Consider the following 21680-nt stretch of genomic DNA (forward strand, 5'->3'; position numbering starts at 1 on the left):
AAAATCCACTTGGAATGCCAGAACTGCAGTTTGTGGTGACTGGTCGTGTTCTTACTTGCTAGGAATTTTAACATAAATATTTGAACTGAAGTCAGATTTTTAGATCATTTAATTTTGTTAAATACCGATCCCTGCAGACATTAAATCACCACTGTTATTTTTGTGGCCATTTTTCATTTTGTTCCTTTACAAGCACATTAGCTGAGGAGCCATAATTCTTTTTCCACTATTACGGCAGTTAAATCTTTTTCTCACACATGAAATTAAGCAGTTATTAGTTTAATGCCAAGCTCTGTCGATTCTTTTATTCTTCATCCATTCTTCATTAAGAGTTTTCAGCATACTATTTAAAGAAGTTCAAGACCATCACATGAACTACTGCAAACATTGCCACGTCGCCCCAGTTTGTGCTCAACTAGAGTTCAGGGCAAGGCGCACTGGAGCATTTGCTGCTTTTAATTCCGTGCCATTCCTGTATTTTAGTAAATTTCTGAGCCTGAATTCTCTGTCCAGACAGAACTTCATTTACTCTTTGTATTTCCACAGTGGGAGAGCACAACCTCTGGAGTTATGGCTGCACCTGTGGCACAGTGCTGGGTTAGCACCAGCACTGCCAGCTGCGCTGTCACCTCAGCTGCTCACATTGGTGTGTCATATCCTGAGGTCACAGATAGACGGTGACAATCCAAGCCAGTTCCTAGTGTCCTCAATTACGAATGTTTAACTCCTGAAAGCCAATTAGCAGCTAATAGCTGGACTGAAGGCTGCTTAGTGTAGCACTTTTCTGCTAACTAAATAACTCACAATGGGATATACCATCGTCATTACTGACATCATCCACCTCAGATTTCATCTGGATTCAATACACTTGTAAAGCCCAATTCTTTTCATCTAAGCTTTTTTTTTTTTTTTTTTTTTTTTTTCTTTTTCTTTTTTCTTTCCTTATTTGAGCAGTAATCTCAAGTCTTTGCCTTCCTAGTCAAGATACCCAGATCCACATATTCAGACCACCTGCTAAAGCTGTGCCATGCTGGGGACCACACCAAGCAAGGGCTGTGTGTGGCACTGCAACCTCCTGACGGTGACAAACAGCACTTGCTGGAAGCCTTTGTGCAGGCAGGTTTCTGCTTTGAGCACTGCATGGCTTTTCAGAAATGCTGCCTACTGCAACCCCTCACTGAACGAGTTGCACAGTGATTTATCTGACTGCAGCAAAAAAAAAAGTGCCGAGTTCTTTTTTTTCTTGACAGTATTTCACTTCTTAGAGGAAAGAACTGCTTATCCAAATTTCTAGTAGAAACCCATTCAGAATTTCAGATACATAACATAGAGCTGTAATGGAAAGCACAGGCAGTAAAAAGGCCTGAATGATATTTTCTTTGCTAACCACACAGGAAATTGCTGTTTTTATCAGGACTAAGGTCTCTGCATACAGCCAGTAAGCCCTTTCCTAAAGAACTGCCGAATACTTTCAGCCAGCTGAGAGATCCATTATTTTTACAGCCTGTATGGATTGTGTGCTGCAGACAAACAGAAGGCGCCCTAAGGACTTTGCTCTCAAAGTGATGGCACAAAGTATTGCCAGACCCCTGCATTTTCTCACAAACACTGTCATATTTAGTGCTTTCTTTCCACATGCAATTCTTGAAATATTTTAATGAGAATTCAGCTTTTGTTTAAAAAACGAGTTTCAACCTCCACATTTGCATTGAAAAACACCAAATCCTGACCCCAAATGCACTCCCAGCAGCTCAGAAGCCAAAGGTGTGCTACAACCATTGGCTTTTCCAGCAATGTCCTGTGCCCTGATGTCTGCCACTCCTGCAGCTTTGGAACACACACATCTGCATGGAGTGCATGTCCATGGGCAGCGCCTACACTGTACAACAGACTGCTCTGGGGAGTTCCTCTCAGGGCCAGATCTCGGCACCTGAACTACAAGCACAAAGAAAGCCGTGTATTTTCACAGGAAGGACTGGAGGATGGGCTCTTCAGCATTCTGTTCAGCAAAAGATCTGGAGTAGGAGCTGCTTCCTGAGTTCAGTGGGGATGGAGCATGGCTGATGGCAGAGGGACTGAGCTGCTTCCAAGCTACTGGCGAGCTTCAGTTCCTTCTGTGTGGCACTGCAGCAGCAGCCCATAATGCAGTGCCCAGAAACCAGCATCCAACACGGAAAAGACGCCCTACAGGCACTGGGAAAAATATTACCTAAAATCACAGGGCATCATGAAACCATAGCACTAATGCTATGCACCAAGGAGCAATTCCTTTCAGTGGTTTGGAGAACCAGCACTATCCCCCCCAGCACACCAAGCTGCAGCTCGTACAGTTCACGACCGTGCTACAATGGTGGTTTTGTTTCCATCAGTTCTGCGCCGGGCTCGGTGTCACCAGCAAGCGCCCTCGGTCACAGCCCGCCTGGGCTGTGAATGCCACTCACAAAGCACAGGCTGAGCTGCCAGCTTGGGCAGAGCTCCCCAGCAGCAGATTGCAGCACTGCATACAAAATGCATCTGGGAAAAGACTGCTCAATATTTTTTAAAAAGCATGAATTCCTACATTATGGGACCTTTTCTTTCTCCTTTTTCTTCTGCATCCTATTACCTTTTCATACTCAGCTGCAGCAGTATGCATTCTTTCCTATACACAGCATCTCAATTAGTCAGCCCTGGTATCTGTGTTGTTGCCTTTTCTTCTCTCCTTTCACAAAAACTCTTTAAGGGATGTCACTCCATAAGAACATCAGTTTTTGCTTAGGAGGGATATTCCCAACCCTCCTGGGCATTTTAGAAAATATCTTCTTAATTTGAAACATGGAGCCTTAAAAAGAAAAATAAATACAAAACTCGGGAGTGAAATAGCCTGAAATAGACCATTTTGAGAGCTTATGGTTTTAATCCAGTATCTTTTATTATTTTTTTTTCCCCCAGTATTGTGTGGTTTCTGTAGCCCAGAAAAATGGGAAAGGGAAAGAAAGGAGGAAATGGCTGCACGCCTTCCCCTCTGCACTGCAGGCACACATCTGCCCCATGACTGAGGGCTGTGTGTGATCAGCAGAGCTGCAGCAATCACCTGAGGTCTCGCTGACGTCGGCAGTACTGCAGGGGTCATTTTTCCCCACACAAATGAGCAATGACTGACCAGTTTTAAGATCCATTTTCTTTAAGTTAAGACTAAAAGGGCTTTTCCTTAACATCAAGCAAGCGCTGCTGTGGTTCTACCTTTAGACAGAGCCATGGAAAGAATAGTGTAATTTAAGAATTAGTTTCCTCTAGGTTTGAATAGGTAGTTTTGTTGCAAGAAACTAATAAGCTGAAACAAATTATCCCCAACCCCTCAAGCACAGCAATGCAACTCCCACACTGCACAGTCAGTTTCATTCCAGCTGTGGAGTTACTCTCCAAATTGTCTCCAATTCTTGCTGACCAAATTTGGTTTAGAAATACCTCTTTTTGGGTAAAGCCTTTGTCTTACTGCTTAATCTTCCATCCTACCACATGGAACCTCCTGAAAATTCTGCTTCTCATCAGGCAGTTTCTGACACTTCTTTGAGCATTTCCCCATCTCCACTGTATCTATTTTAAACACATCCTACACTGAGTGAAGTGAAGGTGCTTCCCAGGCATATTGCCACAGCTATGGCACATTTCCATGTGAACATTTTGTTGTCAGAAGGGGTGTAGCACTTCCCTTCCTGCTGATATGACTTTCACACATGTTGCATGAACAAAATAGGAAATCCATCAGGAGTTTAGAACTGAATTTTGCCTTATACTCATTCAAGAGGTACGTTAGACTTCAGAAACAACAAACTACGTAATTCAACCAAAAAACATCTGCGAATGTTTGCATGAAAGAGCCTCCAGAAGTCTACCAGTCCCTTCTCATCCTGCCCCTGCAATAGCTACACCAGAAGGCATTAACATTCAATAGACAACCTGTAGCATAGTGCAGCACTGCACAAGAAGGGCTGCACTGGCAGCCCCAGCATGGCAGGAGGGCAAGCACTTGAAGCCATACTGTGCCACACACTGCTCCTCCCCACAGCCACCTGAGGCTGAGCAGCAGCTCTCTGCCACCCTGCAGTGCCCTCTCCTTGAGGCGGAAACACAAAGCACAGAGAATCATGGCTTTACTTAAGGTCAAATACACGTCTGACAATGCACCAAGCCACCAACCTTCTGGCTATGCATTTAGCCTGCCCTTTATTACCACCACACCACGCTGCTGTCTCTGCAGCTGCACCTCCCCAACAGTCACCTCTTTCCCCTGGCCCTTTAGCCCATCACAGATCTGCTATTGTACCCAAGCAGCTGAGAAGGTGGAAGAAACCAGACTCAAAGACAGCCTGAAAGCTGCCCCAGCACTTGGATGCCCCAGATAGCAGAGGGTTCTCTCAATTTCTTGTCCATTATCAGTTTGGGGGACACCATGCTGCAGTGGAATTTTCTCCTTTCTACACGTAGTAACACAATGTCAAGGTGACAAATTACATGTGGAGGTAGCAGCTCTGAGCTCGCAGAAGGGCAGGCACTCACATTAGCTGATGGCTGCTGAGCAGCAAAGCAGAGCTGAGATATACATGGACAAAGGGGCAGTATAACCAACACAGAGGCCCTGCCCCTTTGTGCAGCTTCTGTGGGCTCAGCACCAGGGCTGCCAGAGCAGCATGTCCCAAGGACAGAGTTGAAGCCTACTAGCTCTACAGTGCTACTGTGCTTTACAGGCAGGGCTCCTGACCTCCCACTTGTGATCACTCCCTCCCCCCTGTTATTTACACAGAAGTTAAATTTGGACATCTTCTTGCTTAGCCATTGGAGCAGCTTGCTGCAGAAGGAAGCAGCCGGCCTGGCCTCTCAACATTCCTTCTGGCTTCTTCCCAGCTCACCACATCCTCCTGCCTTCCTCCCTCTGCTGTCCTTGCCCCCTGGAAGGGAATGCAGGAAGAACATGGGCAGGAAGAGCTGGGTGTTGCATTTCCCTCATACATCTCCCTGCCCCTTCCCAGGCTGTCCTATTTGCCCCCATCTCTCTGTATACAACCCGTGGCACAAAGGAGCAGACCTACATCTCAGCCCCTCCTGGAGCAGGGTGGGGGGTTCACATGGCAGTGTAAATCAAAGTTTACAATCAAAATACACACTTGGTGTATTTCTTCAAGTGGCAGCTACAACTATCAGCTTTCATGTAAAGAGATAATGATTGTGGTCTTCGTCTGTCTACAGAAGGACTCTTATTAGTGGTATCCTCAGAGTTTAATGATTAAAATGAAAATTGAGAAGAAGTTTGGTCAACATCACTTTTTAAAGTGATTTTGCAACTTGTAGGGTTTGTAACATTTCCAGACTTCTCCATGACTTTTCCAAGCACAGTCTTCAATCTGTCCTTTCCAGAACTGCCTCTCTTGGCCCCCAAATTATGGGTAACCCAGCTTTTTTTTTAGTTTAACCTCTGAACTCTCATCTTTAACTCTCATCTTAAAATCTTGATCACACAGTTTTAACTCCTTTCAATCAATTGTTGATGAGAAGTGACAGCAGGCAGCTTTTCAAGCTGCCCCAATTCACACCACAGAACCACAAGCTCTAAAAACAGATGCTCGACAGATCCTTGAAGTGCTTCAGCAGATCCAAGTGCTCAACCTGCTTGATTCCAGATCCATGACAACTTTTTCCCTCGGGCTTAATCAGATAAAACACAAGCAAGCAAACTTGGTGAAGAGAGGCAGGGACAGGGCAGGGGCACCGGCTGGATTTGTTTGCTTTTAAAAAATAAAGTTCATTTCTCATTCACTTACTGCAAACTTTCTGTCCCTTCCAGGTAACATCATTGGTTCTGGGATCTTTATATCACCGAAAGGGGTTTTGGAGCACACTGGCTCGGTGGGACTGGCTCTCATTATTTGGGTGCTTGGCGGCGGGGTCGCTGCCCTGGGATCTCTGTGTTATGCTGAGCTGGGAGTTACCATCCCCAAATCAGGAGGGGACTATTCCTACGTCACAGAGATCTTTGGTGGGCTAGCTGGGTAAGTACCACATCTCCTCAGAGTCATTGGAATACATGCTTACATTCAGTATTTAGTGAGGAAAAGACAGCTGACTTAGAAGAAACAGAACATTCATAAATAATCTGCTTTTGCAAAGTCACCCCTTCTGTTCTCACCCAAAATACCAAATTGCCCCTTTGCAGCACTCCCAGTTCTGCCTTCAGACTGCAGGATGCTTTCATTTTCCTCTCCAACTCAATACAAATCAATGGCTGGAAGCAATGCCATACCCATATGATGTTCATGCATGCAAGCAGTGAGTGGCAGCACAGAGTGTTTGAGGGTTGCCAGTCTGGGGCCACTCCCCATAACCCAAAGCCCTCAATTAGTTATTGGTGCAGAACTCTAACCCAAAGCCCTGCTTAATATTGATTCAAACTGCAAGTAACACTTACCTCAAGTATCTTTCTGTATTTCCTTTGTTGTTGCCAAAATCTAAAATTTCCAAGCAACTTAGGATAACATTGATAATGATCAAACTACCTTGAGCTTTCATAAGTCTACTCAGCTTCTCCCATGATCAGATGGTGTGAATAACTTTCCACTTCAAACTGTTTCGCTATGACACCCAAGTACTGTTCACTCTGACTTCATTTTCATTGGCTGCTCTAATTTCATATTTTATATTTAATGTGCCATCATTTGGGGAGCACAAGCACATCCCAAATATGTATTTGAAAACCTGGTTGCACAGGTTGCTGTTGGAGATCCAGATCAGTCCATGCTGCTCACTGCTTTCCACAAGTGAGACAACTGGCATGCAGAAATATCTGCATATAATATCTGCAGAAGTGATTTGCACTTGCATGTGAACACCACAGCTTTCTAAAAGCAGAAAGTCCCACAACATATTGCCACTTATTCCAGAGTGTTTTGAAAAGGAAAGGAAAAAATATATATCTAGAGATGCTGTGTAATGCACATCCAAACTGATGGGAGGACAGCCATTAAGTTCAGCAGTCACCGCTCAGATGGAAACCACAGCACGGCAGAAGCCTTTAGCTCACACAGCAGCTCACAGCAGAGCAGAGAGGGCTCAGAGGTGCAAAGCAGGAGTTGCTCATCAGCCCATGGCCATGAGCGCACACAGCAGCTCAGATTTCCCATGCAAACTGAAGCACTCTGACTTCCTGAGCACTGACTGAAGAATCACAAGAACAGCCACATCCGCCTCTTTCTGTACATGCAGCTCTTGGGCCTTTTTCTAAAGACCTGGCAGCTCGTCAGTCAGCAGGGAGAAATGACAGAACTTCTCAGAGTTTGGTAAATGAATAATTGGTGAAGCTCATCAGAAAGGGCTCAGCCCCCACATCCACAGGTGTGAGAACACAGTCCTGGGCAACAGTATTCCACCCTCTCCATTTGAACAGCCTGGCCAGGTCACCCTGCAGGTGCCACGGCATTTTCTGACCCTGAAGTGGGCTTTGTGCTCCCAGCAGCTCAGCATGCCCCTGGGCATTGCCCCCAAAGAAGCACAGCCCGTAAGCCAGGTCCTCAGGCTGCATGCAGTCCACTGGTGAGGGCATCCAACAGTTAGGGCTCTGAGACCTCCTGCAGACATAACTGAGGTACTTCATTACAGGAGATCTGTAAAAGATGTTTTTTTGCTGGGGAAATCCTGTTCTTATTTTTTCCTGTACAATATTCAACTAAAAGGTGGTACCTGAAAATCAGCAATTACCTAGTGGGCCCAGAGGGTTGGGTAGTACATCAGGACCCATTCCTGCCAATCAGCCATAGCATACGGCACAAGGACAGACATCCCCAGCACACACCTGGGGTGAGCCACAAGAACAATGCAAGGGCACAGCAGTGCTACCCCAGCACCAGTGTGATCTGAGCAACCAGCAACAATAGCTCTTGCACAGAATTAGGCTTTGTGCAAGATTTACCTAAAAATAAGACAACACGGGACCTAAATCTTAGGCAAGTTGCCTATTTATTTTAATGCTATTTTCTCTCAGCCCCCTGTTTGGCAGCGTGACTTTGCGACCCTCTTCTAAAATTCTGCATTTAATTTAATTGGTGTTATCAGCCCTGCATGTATTTCAATTCAGCATGAAACAAATTGACTGTCAAAAATCTGCTGAATTATTCACAATCCCATTAAACCATATTCTAGCAGATACCAACTTTAATGCACTTTATATTACAACATAGAAGCAAGTGCCAATTTCGCCTGAAATACTGTTTTCTGAGTCATTTTTCCCCATTGAATATTTTTAACTGGATTCATTTCTCTGGTCTACACAAAGCACATGGGATAAGACAAAAGCTGACTGGGAGGAACCAGAAAACCTATCACCTGCATGGACATGGCTCTGCCCAATCCTAGCCAGCTGCAGGCAGTGCCCCCTGGGGCACACACAGCTGGGCCTCATTCCAGAGCAATCACGTCTGACCTCACACTCACCCAGCACCCCCAGAACAATAGTATCCAGTGAAGTAACAGCAGGTCCCTGGGCTGTTCCCAACACCCAGCTGGGTGAGCAGGACCTGCAGAGCAGCCCCAGCCTGGATGCATCATCTTTAGCATGGTATGGCCAAGACGGTTACTAGAGAAAATCACTGAACCATGACAGAAAGCACTAAAAGCAAAAAGGAGTCTCTCTCACACACACACTGGGTTTTAACAAACAGTAGTGATAGTTGGGGAACATTTGCATCATGGTAATTTACTGAATGAATTCACTGTAGTTAATATGAAAAGGGAAGCATCAGACTTCTCAGAAACAACAAGGTAAAGCAAAGGAGGTATTGAGAAGCACTCACCGCCATGTCCAAGGAGCACCAAAAGCAGCTCTGGCATCCAGGCCATCTGCACCAGGAAGGGCAGCCCAGCCCTGCTGAATTTAAGGGGCTGGCAGCAGGCATTATGGGAATGAGCAGCCCCCTTAAGAGAGCAGTACAACATAACCCAGAGATTGTGCTGTTTTGTTTGGAAATGCCATTTCTGACACTCGCTAAAGCAAAAAACACCCAATGCTTGTAATCCTCACTCTTTGATGCATTCCTAAACTGCATTTCACTTAGGAATGTTTAAACTGAAATCCAGATTGTGCTGGGAGCATAGGAGAAAGGATGAGGAGAAGCAAAAGTGGGTGACCGCTGGCTATGAATGAGATTACAGCACTAGACCCCAGTGTCTTGGGCATTTCCAAACTGCAGCAAAGCTGACTGTGTGTTACTCTCCTCCAGCACAACTAGCCCAGTTTTCTTGTGTTTTTTCTTGTGTTCTCAGGTTTCTGCTGCTCTGGAGTGCGGTGCTTATCATGTACCCTACGAGTCTGGCTGTCATCTCACTGACCTTCTCAAACTATGTCCTGCAGCCCGTGTTCCCTAACTGTATTCCCCCGTATAATGCCTCTAGGATCCTCTCCATGGTGTGTTTACGTGAGTATTTGCTTCTTGTGCACACAAAGCTTGCCTCATTTTGAAAAGGATCACTCAGCAAGGCTGGGTTGATGGCCCCAAAACCAAAGAGCAGGAGTGTGCCCCATGTGGAGTGGCCAGTCCCTCCCTGCCTGCACGCAGGAAGTACAGTGGGCTGCAGCTCATCCCTGTACAGTAGTGGCAGATGAGCTCACCCAGAGCAGGTTTCCCACCACTGCCTCAAGCCCTCCTCATCTTTTAACATTCCCAAATGCAGGCATGTAGGAAGTGCATATTGCCACTGGTTTTGCATTCATTACTTACAGAGCTGGTGGGACTGGAGCAGAGCCACAGGGAAAGAAGACATTCTCCGTGTCCTGTAAGGAGGCCGAAACCCCAGTTCAGGTAGCAGATTGAGCTCTGAGCAGGCACAGCCTTTGAGCTGGAGAAGCCAGGCAGCAAAGCCCCAGGGAGGAGAGCTGTGATGGATGCTCCTCTGCAGCTGGGCACCTCATAGGGCAAGGCCAGTCCCCTCCTCACCTCAGTTATTGCCACGCAGGAACTATGCGGCAGTCAGTGGTTTACAGCGCTGTGTGTGTTCTTAAATAAACATAATTTCATTTCACTGAATTCAGTCTTTTGCTCTCCAGTACTCCTGACCTGGGTGAACAGCTCCAGTGTTCGATGGGCAACGCGCATTCAGGATATATTTACGGCAGGAAAACTCTTAGCCTTGGCCCTTATCATTACTGTGGGCTTCATACAGATCTTTAAAGGTACTCTGTGAGACAGCTCCAACACGGGTATGGTACTGTTGCTACACTTGCTTCTCTCACCCTCCTTACAAAGCCAACCAAAGGGACTGCAAGGCTGTGGAGCAGTCTCTGTGCTGCTGATTGGGCTCTGGGTGCTGCGGGTGCTCTCTGGGCTGGAAGGAGATGGAGGATGACATCCACATAGCAGCTGTGTGTTCCGGTGGAAAAGCATTTGTCTTGCATGCTGCTGAGGGATTTATTCCAGGCACAGGTGCACTGGAGGTTTATTCTCTGTGTGACAGCCATACACAGAGTCATGAAAATGATGGCACTGCAGAGAAATGAGCTGTATCTTCCCTAAACATATTCCTTTCTGTCCCGTGTTGTTGATTTTGATAAAGGAGAAGTGCATCTGGAGGTATCTTAGAGTGGTTACAGGAAATTTATGATTTGTTGCAAGGTCTTTAAATTTTAAAGTGCTCTGAGTGCAAACTGATAAGCAGCGCTGGGCCCAGTTCAGGAAGATACCGCATTTGTTTTGGGCATAGGCTGGTTTCCTACAAGAAGCCACTTGTAAGACTGAGAACTACAAAATGCCGCCTTCTTAGGATGCAGAAATGTCTGACTGAATCACCAACTTAATGGAAAGCAGAGAGCACAAAAGGCTTGTGACGTTTTTATTGTGTCTGTGATGAGTCATGCAAAGAAAGATGAAATAGGGCATTTAGAGAGCAGGACTATTTCTCAGTGATAACAGTCCCACAGTCTTAATAAGTCTTCCAGCCCCATAGATATTTTCCCAGTAGTCCTACTGAACAACACCAAGTTCTTGCAAAAGTAAACAGCATTAGGAACAGAGAGGAGTTTACCCCATTGCAGAGCCATCCTCCAGCAGTGTGTATGCAACAGCAGGTAGCAGTAGTGCTGGCAGAGAGCTGCAGAGCCCACTGCCTCCCCAGGACACTCTCCCACAGAGAGCACTACAAGTGCAGTGCCAGCCAAAGCTGACTTGTGGAACATGAAGAGCACAAAGTCTCAAACATAATTGAGCAATGAAAAGAAAGGAAAAAACAAAAAACAAAACAAAAGTTCACCTATTTCCTGGTGTCTCTGGTGGGCAGCACTTCCCTCGGGGGAAGGTGTAAACTCTTGCTTGTGCTTTCTGTGCAGGAAACTATGAAGAGCTGACACTGAGCAAAGCATTCAATTTTTGGATGACTCCATCCGTGGGGCATTTAGCACTAGCTTTCCTTCAAGGGTCGTTTGCATTTAGTGGCTGGAACTTCTTGAACTATGTAACAGAAGAGTTGGTTGATCCCTGCAGGCAAGTATCCCTTTCCACATCAACCACAATTTTTTTGAAGTGCTGAGACATGGGAGCCATGTGACAACATAGTTCATTTAATGAGCTGCAGCGATATCATTACAAGTCCTGTAGGACAGGTGTGGCTAAAGGAGAGACTTTTTGTTTGGAATGTGAACAGGCTAGTTAACAAAACACTGTGCTGAAATTAGGAACAGACTGCACAAAGTATCAATTCAATTACAACAGCCTATGGACAAAGCAATGTCATCATGGCCCTGACCAAACATACAGTGCATCCTTAGCAAAAAATTGACCGATGAGACGCCACATGTATCTATAGGGAGAATCACTGTCTCTTGTTAGAAAAATGTTGGGCTCTACTGCAAGTTACTTTGCTTTTTCACCCAAAGGGGATGTTATACAAAGCCCTGAATGAGGAGATGGGAAGACACCTGACCCACAAGCAGCACTCCCTGGCCTGCACCTGTACCACAGCATGGCTGCAGGACCTGCCCCTGGGGTGCCCCATGTCAGCTCTCTGCAAGCTGTGTGTGTGGGAAGGAGCTTTGAAATGCCCTAACACCAGCAGGGGGGGGGAGCCAGAGGGAGAGCAGTTCTACTTTAGTAAAACAAAGCTCAAACGTTTCCAAATTTCTGAGATGATAAAGTGGAATGGCGGATGCCAAGAGCAGCTCTAGGAGCATCAGCTATTTCTGGGCATGCCACACACACAGCAGTTCAACAAGAAGTTCAAGCACTTGCACAGGCTGGCTGGAAGTGAATGAAAGCTGCCGTCTCATGAGCAGTCCTGCACGGGCCTTCACACCAGTGAGTGGGAAAGTGCACGCTCAGAGACCTTGGCAGGAATAGAGAAAGAATAGCAGTGCGTTCCCTCCATAAAACAGCAGCACTGTAATGGGTCACCACAATTACAAACCTGAACAGTGAAAAGTTATGACTTCTGTTAGGCAAATATGGCCTTGGTTGAAAAATAAAAATGGAGGGAATAGACTGAAATATTATTATTTTTGCAGGCTCTAAAGGGAAAATATTTAGAATATAAAGAAGTAATCTGGTAACAACAAAAACAAAAAAATCTTCCAATTTTTACTAAATCCATTCAGGATCACAAAGATTAAAATACTTCTCTTCTGTTTGTTTTTTTAACTTCTTTCCAAGTGTGACAGAGACAAAAACGCATTACTGCATTAGACAGAGATCTGTCCAGCTGCCCACCTCTAAAGAGGGCTCTAAGTAAAATATTCACCTGGGAAGGTACCACAGCATTGTAGCAAATGAACCCATGCGGCTGGTTGAGTGCCCCAGGCTGTATAAGGCTATTGTGGTCTCTCTATGTATGACTGTAAATTCTTATCTACCCTCCTAATTCTTTTATTAGGAACCTACCTCGTGCCATATTCATATCCATCCCATTGGTGACATTTGTGTATACGTTCACCAACATTGCATATTTCACTGCCATGTCACCCCAAGAGCTCTTGTCCTCCAACGCTGTGGCGGTAGTAAGTAAACCATTCCCTGGATGTCTAAAATACACTTTGATTTCAGTTCTGTGCTTTGCAGTGTATTTCAGTTTCTCTGCCTTCTGTTGCTTTAGACATTTGGTGAAAAGTTACTGGGCTATTTTTCCTGGGTTATGCCAGTCTCAGTGGCCCTATCTACATTTGGAGGAATAAATGGATACCTTTTTACCTCATCAAGGTTAGATGGAGTACAATTTTATGAACATTATCTAATTTGGGGAGGGACTGTTTTAATTTGATTTGCTAAAGAAATGCTAGATAGACATTTTGGATGTTATAGCATGGTGAGATCATTGTTGGGCATGTTGGATACATTCAGTTATGAAGTGCTCTGTTTCAATCAGCAAATGTAATATTGAATCACAGAATCTCTTGCAAAATAATCCTTATGAGCTACTAAAAGCACCTGCAGATGTGGAATAACTTCCAGTAAGAGGTAAACACGGCTTTAGTATGGAACCAAAGCAATTTTACATCAATAAAGTTCCAGTAGCTACAAGCTGAAGTATACTTAGCTGAAAAAGGAGTTGCAGGGCCTGGTTCAGTTCCCAGTTACAGGCATCACTCCCGCAATGAAGAAGCTCCTTCCAGGCAAGATGCTTTGCGTGCACACTGATGATAGCAGGACCAGAATCTTCAAAGTCTATTTGTATTAATTGACCTTCCTGAACTCAATTGAAAAGTTATAATTTTTTTTAGAGGAAACAATCCAACTCTGAAGTACCTCAGGAAAGTTATTGATCTGAGTGCTTCCACAATTATTATCATGAGATGATAATAATGCACAAGTCTGAATGCACGTGTAACACGTTATGCATGTAAAAGTGAAATCTTAAGGCACATGAAACCTTAACCAAAGTCCTTTTGACACTGGAACTATTATCTGTGAGATTTTTGGTGCCTTAGCAACATATGGCTTGATCATCTCACAGCTTCCCTATGTTCATGGGTAAGCAGGCAGTGCTGCTGGCAGATGGGGACTGGCAGATTTCAGTCCTCACCCTCAGAGATAATTGGGCAACTCAGATCAGGTGATTTCACAGATTACGTTAGCCATTAAAAGCCTCCTACATGGAATGATTGAGGTGAAACAACTTACACCAAGTTATTCACAAATCTCTAGTGAAAGTAAGAACCAAGCTGTGGTCTCCCCCAGATTCAAACCAACAGCCAGAGAGCAGCTTCCTTCTACTCCAACACCCACGAGGGCAGTTGAGATTAGAGACATTGTACAGCTAGATACTGAAAAAGCTGTTTTACATGCAATGGATTAGTGCTCCTATTCTTTTTTTGCAGGCTATGTTTCTCTGGTGCCCGAGAAGGCCACTTGCCGAGCTTGCTTGCCATGATCCATGTGAAGTACTGCACACCCATCCCAGCCCTGCTTGTCTGTGTAAGTTCTGTTGTCTGTGCCCCATTGCCCTGTAGCCTGCTCAGGCCTGAGCAAGCTCTTTGAAATACTGATTCATGGAAAGGAGAGCTGCCATTGCAGTTGGGAGCAATACCCTGGTATCTAACTCAAGCTGCTATCTAGGCCCATTATAACCTGTTGACCCTACTGGGGAGGTAGAGAGTGTCTTTGTCTGGAAATGAAGGTACCTCATTTAAGAAAAAATGAATTATTTTCACCAATTTTGCTGGCTTTCTGCAAATATTTCACATGGGGGAAATCCCTGCGGTCACTGTTAATCCCACTGTGGCAGGTCTAGTATAGACTCTGCTGCCAAAGCCAAAGACAAGGCAAGACCAAGGGAGAGCACAAAGTGCTTCAGATGCTACACTCTATGAGCAAAGTGTCCTGTGAGGTATGAGCTGCAGTGTTCTGAGGACCTGTTAATTGATATTTCTTTTCTTTGAAAAACAAGTCAGCCATTACAGCAGCCCTCCATGAAGTATCTGCTGAATTAATACATTAGGCAAACAAGAGGGGCACCCACAAAAAGTAGAACATATGCTGAATGTTGGGAGGTTTTGGTAGGTTAAGCTGCTGTTTTCCTGCAGGAAGATCTTTCTTCTTCTTATACATAATGAATTTCCATGATACTGATGACTGATGGAAGTTGCTATTTGAAACAAATACTGAGTTTTAGCAAGAACGGAGTTTATGAATATGTGATGAGCAGAATATGTGATGTTTTTTGCTGTGGCAAAGAAGATATTAAAGAGAAAAATGACCTTCAGCGCTGCAGTCCCTGAGTGCACAGTGCAAGCAGGGAAATTCTTCCAAAGGGCATCTGCTCAAAACGCTGGCTGCATCAAAACAATGAGGATTTGATGCAAGATGCACTAAGATGCACATCTGCGTGACTCTCCTGGCTCTAACAGCAATTCTGGCACAATACACCCAGACATAATTTCATCAGATAAACCTTCTGCACATTCCACTTTCTGGACAAAATACCTGCATAGCTGAGGCCTATGGCATTCCCAGGGCTCAGTGCCCGACCACAAACATCTCGTGCACTGCCTGTACAGGATGTGGGGGCAAACTCCACAGCCCATCTGTCCTGCCTTGAGCAAACAGAAGGTGCTGGCTCCATCCCGGACTCACACCAGGCAGCTGAACTCTGCTGATGCCAACAAAGCAGAACTTCCTCATCCTTCGAAATACATCAGCTCAAACAACATGCTGAGTTTCTGTGCTGTTTCATTGTGAAATAGCCACACCATGAGCAGGCTGCCTGCACCAAGCAGGCCTGATAAATCAGGCGTGTGTCAGCCTCTCAGTCTGCTCCAAATATTTCCCTTAAATTACAGTGCAAATTACAGAACCAACACTGCATATCAATTCATCATTTGAAGGTGCTTTAATGCAGCTCAGAGTATACCAAATGCTGCAATGAAATATTAATTCCTTAACAAATACAAATGTAAAAATAATATAGTGTAGGCAGCTACAATAGCAAATGAGGTCAGACCTCAGGCAAACCTAATTAATACATCAGGTTCTCTTTCCTTTTTCAGTTAATTGCACCTGGGTTTTTTTGCATGCACAAAGCTTTCTTTGTACGCAGAAAAAGACCTTTTTAGCATCACCAGCAAGACCTGTATTTTTATGAATCCTCCCAGAAATGAGGGGTCCAAGCTAAATGCAAAATAAACAAACAGGGTTTTTTGCAAGACAGCAGAGTGACAGGTTCTCCTGCCCACTGTGTGTCAGGCTGCCATCAGGCCTGGCAATCAGGGAAGGAAACACGCACTCCTCTGCAGCCCAGTGCCACTCAGGAATTACACCATGTGGCAAGCAGCTCTGACATATTCATGTCACCTACACAAGAAGCATCAGCACCCCAGGTGCCTTCAGTGCAAAACCTGTTAGTGGTAGATGTGTCTGCCAGCACGCACCTTTCAGAGGAATGTAGGAAACATGTTATGCCGCACTGGTATAAAACACTGCCCTATTTTAAATGAATGTTGTAGTGCAACCGGATCAATACGCTGAAATCAGCCCCCACCTCCAAGTAGCTTTGAGGATTTTAACAGAGGAATGGAGAGTGCAAAAGGTCACTGACTGTGGTGATACATAATTACTGGTGTCAGTGGTACAGAACTGCCCCCTCCCTAGAGACCGTTGCTATTAAAACAGCTAATTAAGGAAAAAGAAGACATAAGCAAAAAGAGTAACATGAAGCCAAATCCTGAAAGCTCTCTGAAAGGATCTGGACATTTCATTTCCCTCAAGCTTTGGCCACCAGGAGACAATGTTTGCAGGATGATATGCAGTGTGAAGTGAGGTTCATGCCTGGGATAGCAATGGGCAGGTGAGGCAGGATCTGAGGAGCAACATTATGAATCCTGAACCAACTCTCCTGACGTCACAGTTATTCAGAAATAAAGGACAAACAAACAAAACTATGCATGTAAATTTTCACCATCTGTCTGCCAGTTTCCTAACACAAGCAATGCCCACGAGATTAATGATGTCAGTCAGCTGTAGCATGAGCCACGGGCCACTGGGAAGAAAGGGCAAAGCTTTTATTCTTTATAATACACACAGGGCACCTGCAATAAAATGATGCACTGACCACAGAATATTAGCCTACAATAAATCCCTCGTCTCATAATAGACAACTTCCCCTTTGCCAGAAGTCCTCATTATAGGGTCCAAAACCAGAAACTGGTGGAGTGTAGCCACTGAAGGCAGGTACAGAAGTGTCCAGCTCAGGCAGCACATTGGGACCATAGGCAACAAGAGTTAAACTGCTTTTAGCTTTTTTGGCTTGTTCTTATTGCTTTTAAGCTACCTTGTTAGTAGTGATTCACATTAGATCACCTTTCTCTCTTTACAGTGTCTGGCCACTCTTATCATCATGCTTGTTGGAGACACGTACACACTAATCAACTATGTGTCATTTATTAACTACCTCTGCTATGGAGTGACAATTATAGGCCTGATCGTGTTACGCTGGAAGAAACCCAAAATCTTCAGACCTATTAAGGTGAAAATGTTAAAGCTAAGTCCCTTGGCTTCAATGCAAAAGGCACGGGGGGAACTACTGAAAACCATGTGTCCTCCATTTTGGTTTTTGTTGTTTGTTTTTTTTTCCTTTTGAAGATCAGTTCATTATTAGATGTAATGGTGAAGTTTCAGTTTCAAACCATGCCCCAAAGCACCATTTGTGTAAAAACAGGATACAAAGGCTTCCAAAAGCAAACTTGCTAGGTTGGGCAAGTGACAGTGGCAGAAGGAAGGGGACAACCCATGAGGCTCTCAATGCCACAGCCCTCGTTGCCAGCCCAGTGCTGCCCTCACTCTGCAGTCATGCTCTGCTCTGTTCTCTCTCTCCAGGTGAACCTCCTCATCCCCATCACTTACCTGGCATTTTGGGCATTTCTGCTGGTCTTCAGCCTATACTCCGAGCCGGTTGTCTGCGGAGTCGGACTCATTATCATTTTAACTGGAGTGCCTGTGTTTTTTCTTGGAGTCTACTGGAGAAATAAACCAAAGTGTGTAAATAGGCTAATAGGTAAGCACTGCCACAGTGGCTCGGTGCACTCCTAAGGCCCACTACTTGTGGCCTGCAAGGCTCAGCCCCCACTCAGCCCCCACCAACGATGAGATCTTAGTGACCCCAGCCACCACTGGCATGCACAGCCTTCAGACCCCCACAGAAAGCAGGTCAGGTGCTGCTTGTGGACGGCAATACTTCAGTTTTAAATTAGAAGGAATGACGAGCCACCAGGCAGACAGGCATGATGCAGGTGAGCCATGGGCAGGAGGTAACAGATGCATTTTTGTGTCTGTTTGTGCAGGTAACTGCTTTCTTCACCCCTTGTGCCCCTGTGCATCCCCCAGCTCACTCACCACAGCCTCAACCACAAAGCAGATGCACAGGAACATCACTTTAAAAGCACGCAAAGAGCAAACACACCATCACAAAAGAAATAATAAATGACAGCACTCTGCCTGTCCCTCACCCCGCTCTCATCCCAACAGCACCACAGAACCCCTGCATGACATGATGAATTATTTCTCACTCAGATAACAAAAAAAACTTGCCTTTTCCCCTCACATCACAGTGCACATGTTGCTTGTGATTGGGCTGTGCCTGGCTTGCAGCTGTTCTGTGGTGAGGACTTTCTCTGAGCAGGAGCAGCTGCCCGCCCAGCCACAGCCCAGCTCCCTCAGCCTCACTGCAACTGCTGGGCACTGGCGCTACCTCAGGGACAGCCCAGCGCCAAGCCCAGACCTGCAGGCCTCAGGGCAGCACAAAGGGCTCTTCACAGCAAAGCGACATTCCTAAAGGCACCCAATATTAACCCACCTGTGTTTTGCAAACACTGACGTGTCACCCCACGAGAGATAAAAGCAGCCAAAGGGAAGGCGGGTGGTTTGGAGGGGACAAGGCCTCTGTGGGGAAGATGGCCGCCGGGTCCCGCACTGCGTCACACAGCACCCAAGCGGCCATGCTAACCACACACTTGCTCCCTGCAGAGTCGGTGACGTGCTGGGGACAGAAGCTGTGCTTTGTGGTGTACCCCCAGGGGGGGGCGGCCGAGGAGCCTGCTGCCCACTGCCACCTGCCCAGCAGCGACAAGACACCAAGGAAATAGCAGAGCAGCCTCTGGCGCCAAGGGGGCTTCTTGTTTACATGCCCATTTTTTGCAATACAATTTTCTGGAATTAAAGAAAAAAAGTTTTAGAGAATAGTGAGCTACACCCTTTATGGCATCTGTAGCTTGTAGTTTTTTCCCTAAAAAAAAGAAAAAGAACAAAAAAACCAACAACAACAACAAATAAAATATGAAATAAGGCACTGGTTGTTTTTCTTTTTGGCAGCACACTCACTCAGCAGGGGAACACAGCACAGCTACAGCTCTGAAATACTGATTCTAGCAGCCATAAGGGCCTGTTTGAGAGATTGGGGCATGTAAAAGCATTTCTAAAGCTCCCCATCACAAAAACAAAACAGAAGGGCAGAGGAGAGGAGACGTGGGATAACACTGCTGCTGCCCCAGCACAGGCACAGCCCAAAGGATCGTTTCTTCCATAGGACAGCTGGTGGGATACCCACACAGCCAGGGCTGCAAGGAGCAGGGGAAGCACGTGGGACAGGAACAAGCCTGGGTTACTGTACAAAAGAAGTCAGCTTGAGCATTCAGACACCATTTGACAACAAGCATCTTCATTTTTGAAACATTTTTGCAGAGGAGGGCTTGGGCTCCTGCACAGCAGGATCTCGGAGGAGCCAAGATCAAAACCCGGTGCTGCTCTTTGCTATGAGTGAGTCAGGTGACACTCCTCATTTTAACGGTGCTCAGAGAAGCAGCAAGTCTACATCATTCTCACATCAGATGCTCTTTAGAAAGTGCTTTGCATATTTTATTTGCAGCAAACACTTAAAAAAAAAAAAAAAAAAAAAAAAAAAAAAAAAAAGCAAAAAATCTGGTTCATACATTCAATAAATTCATAGAGATCTGCTGCTGTAGCAATATGGCCACTTTCACACCAAAGAATCTTCCGAAAATGCAAAATAGCTCTAAGCAACATTCTGAACAGCTCCTGTTCTTTTGTAACTTTTGAAAATAAAAGCTATCACATTCAGTAGCCTTGGAAACAGCCACGGGAATTTAATTCTTAAAGCAGCTCTCTGATAGCAGCCTTGGTAGAAAAATTAGGGGTTCATTAATCTCTTAGTTTGTCAGGTGCCACACGTTACACAATGATTGAGGAATAGACTCGAGGAAAGTGTCTTTCCACTACAATGCATTATTTAGAAGTATTTTTATCTTTAAATACCTGTCCGTGTATGTCCAACCCTTGAGATGGTACACACTGAAAAGAAACTGTTTACACTCTTCTCCTTCTATTAAGCCATTAATCATAAGACATTAAAAGACATATTTAGCTAAAGAAAAACGTGGCTTTGTACATACATATGCACACACACCTTAGGTAGCAGTAAAAATGAAGCCTATAACCTCTCTCCAGGCAATCATAGACTAACTTGAAGAAGCCACTGCCTCCCAATTGTTAACTAGCTTGGGCTCCAATTTTCCCTGACTGTATTTCAATGCTCTAAAACAATAAACATTTGCCCTTAGATCAGAAGGCTGAACTTGAAACAGGAGGGTTGGGTAGAGCTCATCTTTGAATTATATACCACTCTCCAAAAGCTGTTCCAAGATGTCTCATTTCATTTTTAGGAACAGTTTCATCTGTGCTCCCAACATCACGTATGTTATTATTTTTTTTAAGGCTTTGCAAAAGTTACTTCCTATCGTGTACTATTTCTAGCCACAGAAATCAACGTGCGGAGCTCGGAAGACAAGTTGATATGCTGACTGAAATTCAGCAGCGTGCTCAACTTTGTCCATGTATGTTATATATTACTATATTTATGTAGCTGAATACATACAGAAGTATGAGAGGCTACCATGCAGAAAAATACCCTGCTGTTCATTCTTTTAGTGCTGGCAATACCATTCGGCAAATTTCACAGCAGTAACAGAGGTAATGCAAATACTTAGAAAAGCATCACCTTGAAGTTAGCTTTTGAGACTGAAGCCAGTAGGAGTTGGATTGTTCTCATTGTATCATCACCATACAGTTATCGCAGATCACATTGTCACCGTGCCACGCAGCGCACACAGCAGTGGGAAAACAGTCTGTCTCCCAAGAAAGATGGCATCCAATAGGCAACAGGAGCTGTGGGGGCACAGGCAGGAGAACCCTGGACTAATGAGGCAGAGCTGTGTGGCACAGCTGCTCCTGCAGGCCCCACTGCTCTCAAATGTTTCCATGACCTTGGTACAGGAATTGGCTGATTCCAACTGACACCAGTACATAAGGCAAAAGACCTTGATCTCAGCAAGGTCAAAATAGGACACTCATATCAGTCCAGAGCTTTTACCCAACTCAGCAAGGATTCATGAGTCACCGTGTATTTAATATTCCATGCACAAGCATATTAATTGGAAGTAATTTGACGAATATGTATTGAAAGACACACAAGCAATCTTCCACCAGCTGAGCTCAATGATGTGCTGTCCCACACAACTTTCAGAGGTCTTCAGAGAAGATTTTCTCGTTTTTCAGAGTTTGCAAATTCTGGAAACAAAATACATTTTCTTCTTGGCTCTTTTGAGAGCCAAATGAATGACAAGACAGAAATGACTGAGCTTCTGAAGTACGTGTCATAAATGAAAGCTTCGT

At 45.0% G+C, this 21680-nt stretch overlaps 1 protein-coding gene across 1 annotated transcript in view; it reads left to right on the forward strand.

Moving 5' to 3' along the window:
• The window catches only part of SLC7A10 (solute carrier family 7 member 10), a 30490-nt gene extending 11270 nt beyond the window's left edge, over positions 1-19220 (forward strand). Inside the window, exons 2-11 of the mRNA XM_072346313.1 lie at positions 5822-6026; positions 9289-9440; positions 10070-10195; positions 11345-11498; positions 12880-13003; positions 13099-13202; positions 14321-14417; positions 17314-17463; positions 17814-17991; positions 18960-19220. Coding sequence (XP_072202414.1) covers positions 5822-6026; positions 9289-9440; positions 10070-10195; positions 11345-11498; positions 12880-13003; positions 13099-13202; positions 14321-14417; positions 17314-17463; positions 17814-17991; positions 18960-19078 — 1409 coding nt within the window. The 3' untranslated portion in view covers positions 19079-19220. The remainder of the gene's footprint in view (positions 1-5821; positions 6027-9288; positions 9441-10069; positions 10196-11344; positions 11499-12879; positions 13004-13098; positions 13203-14320; positions 14418-17313; positions 17464-17813; positions 17992-18959) is intronic.
• Positions 19221-21680: the final 2460 nt, after the last annotated feature.

Source organism: Excalfactoria chinensis, chromosome 11 (genome assembly GCF_039878825.1).
Source record: "Excalfactoria chinensis isolate bCotChi1 chromosome 11, bCotChi1.hap2, whole genome shotgun sequence".
Taxonomy (NCBI): Eukaryota; Metazoa; Chordata; class Aves; order Galliformes; family Phasianidae; genus Excalfactoria; species Excalfactoria chinensis.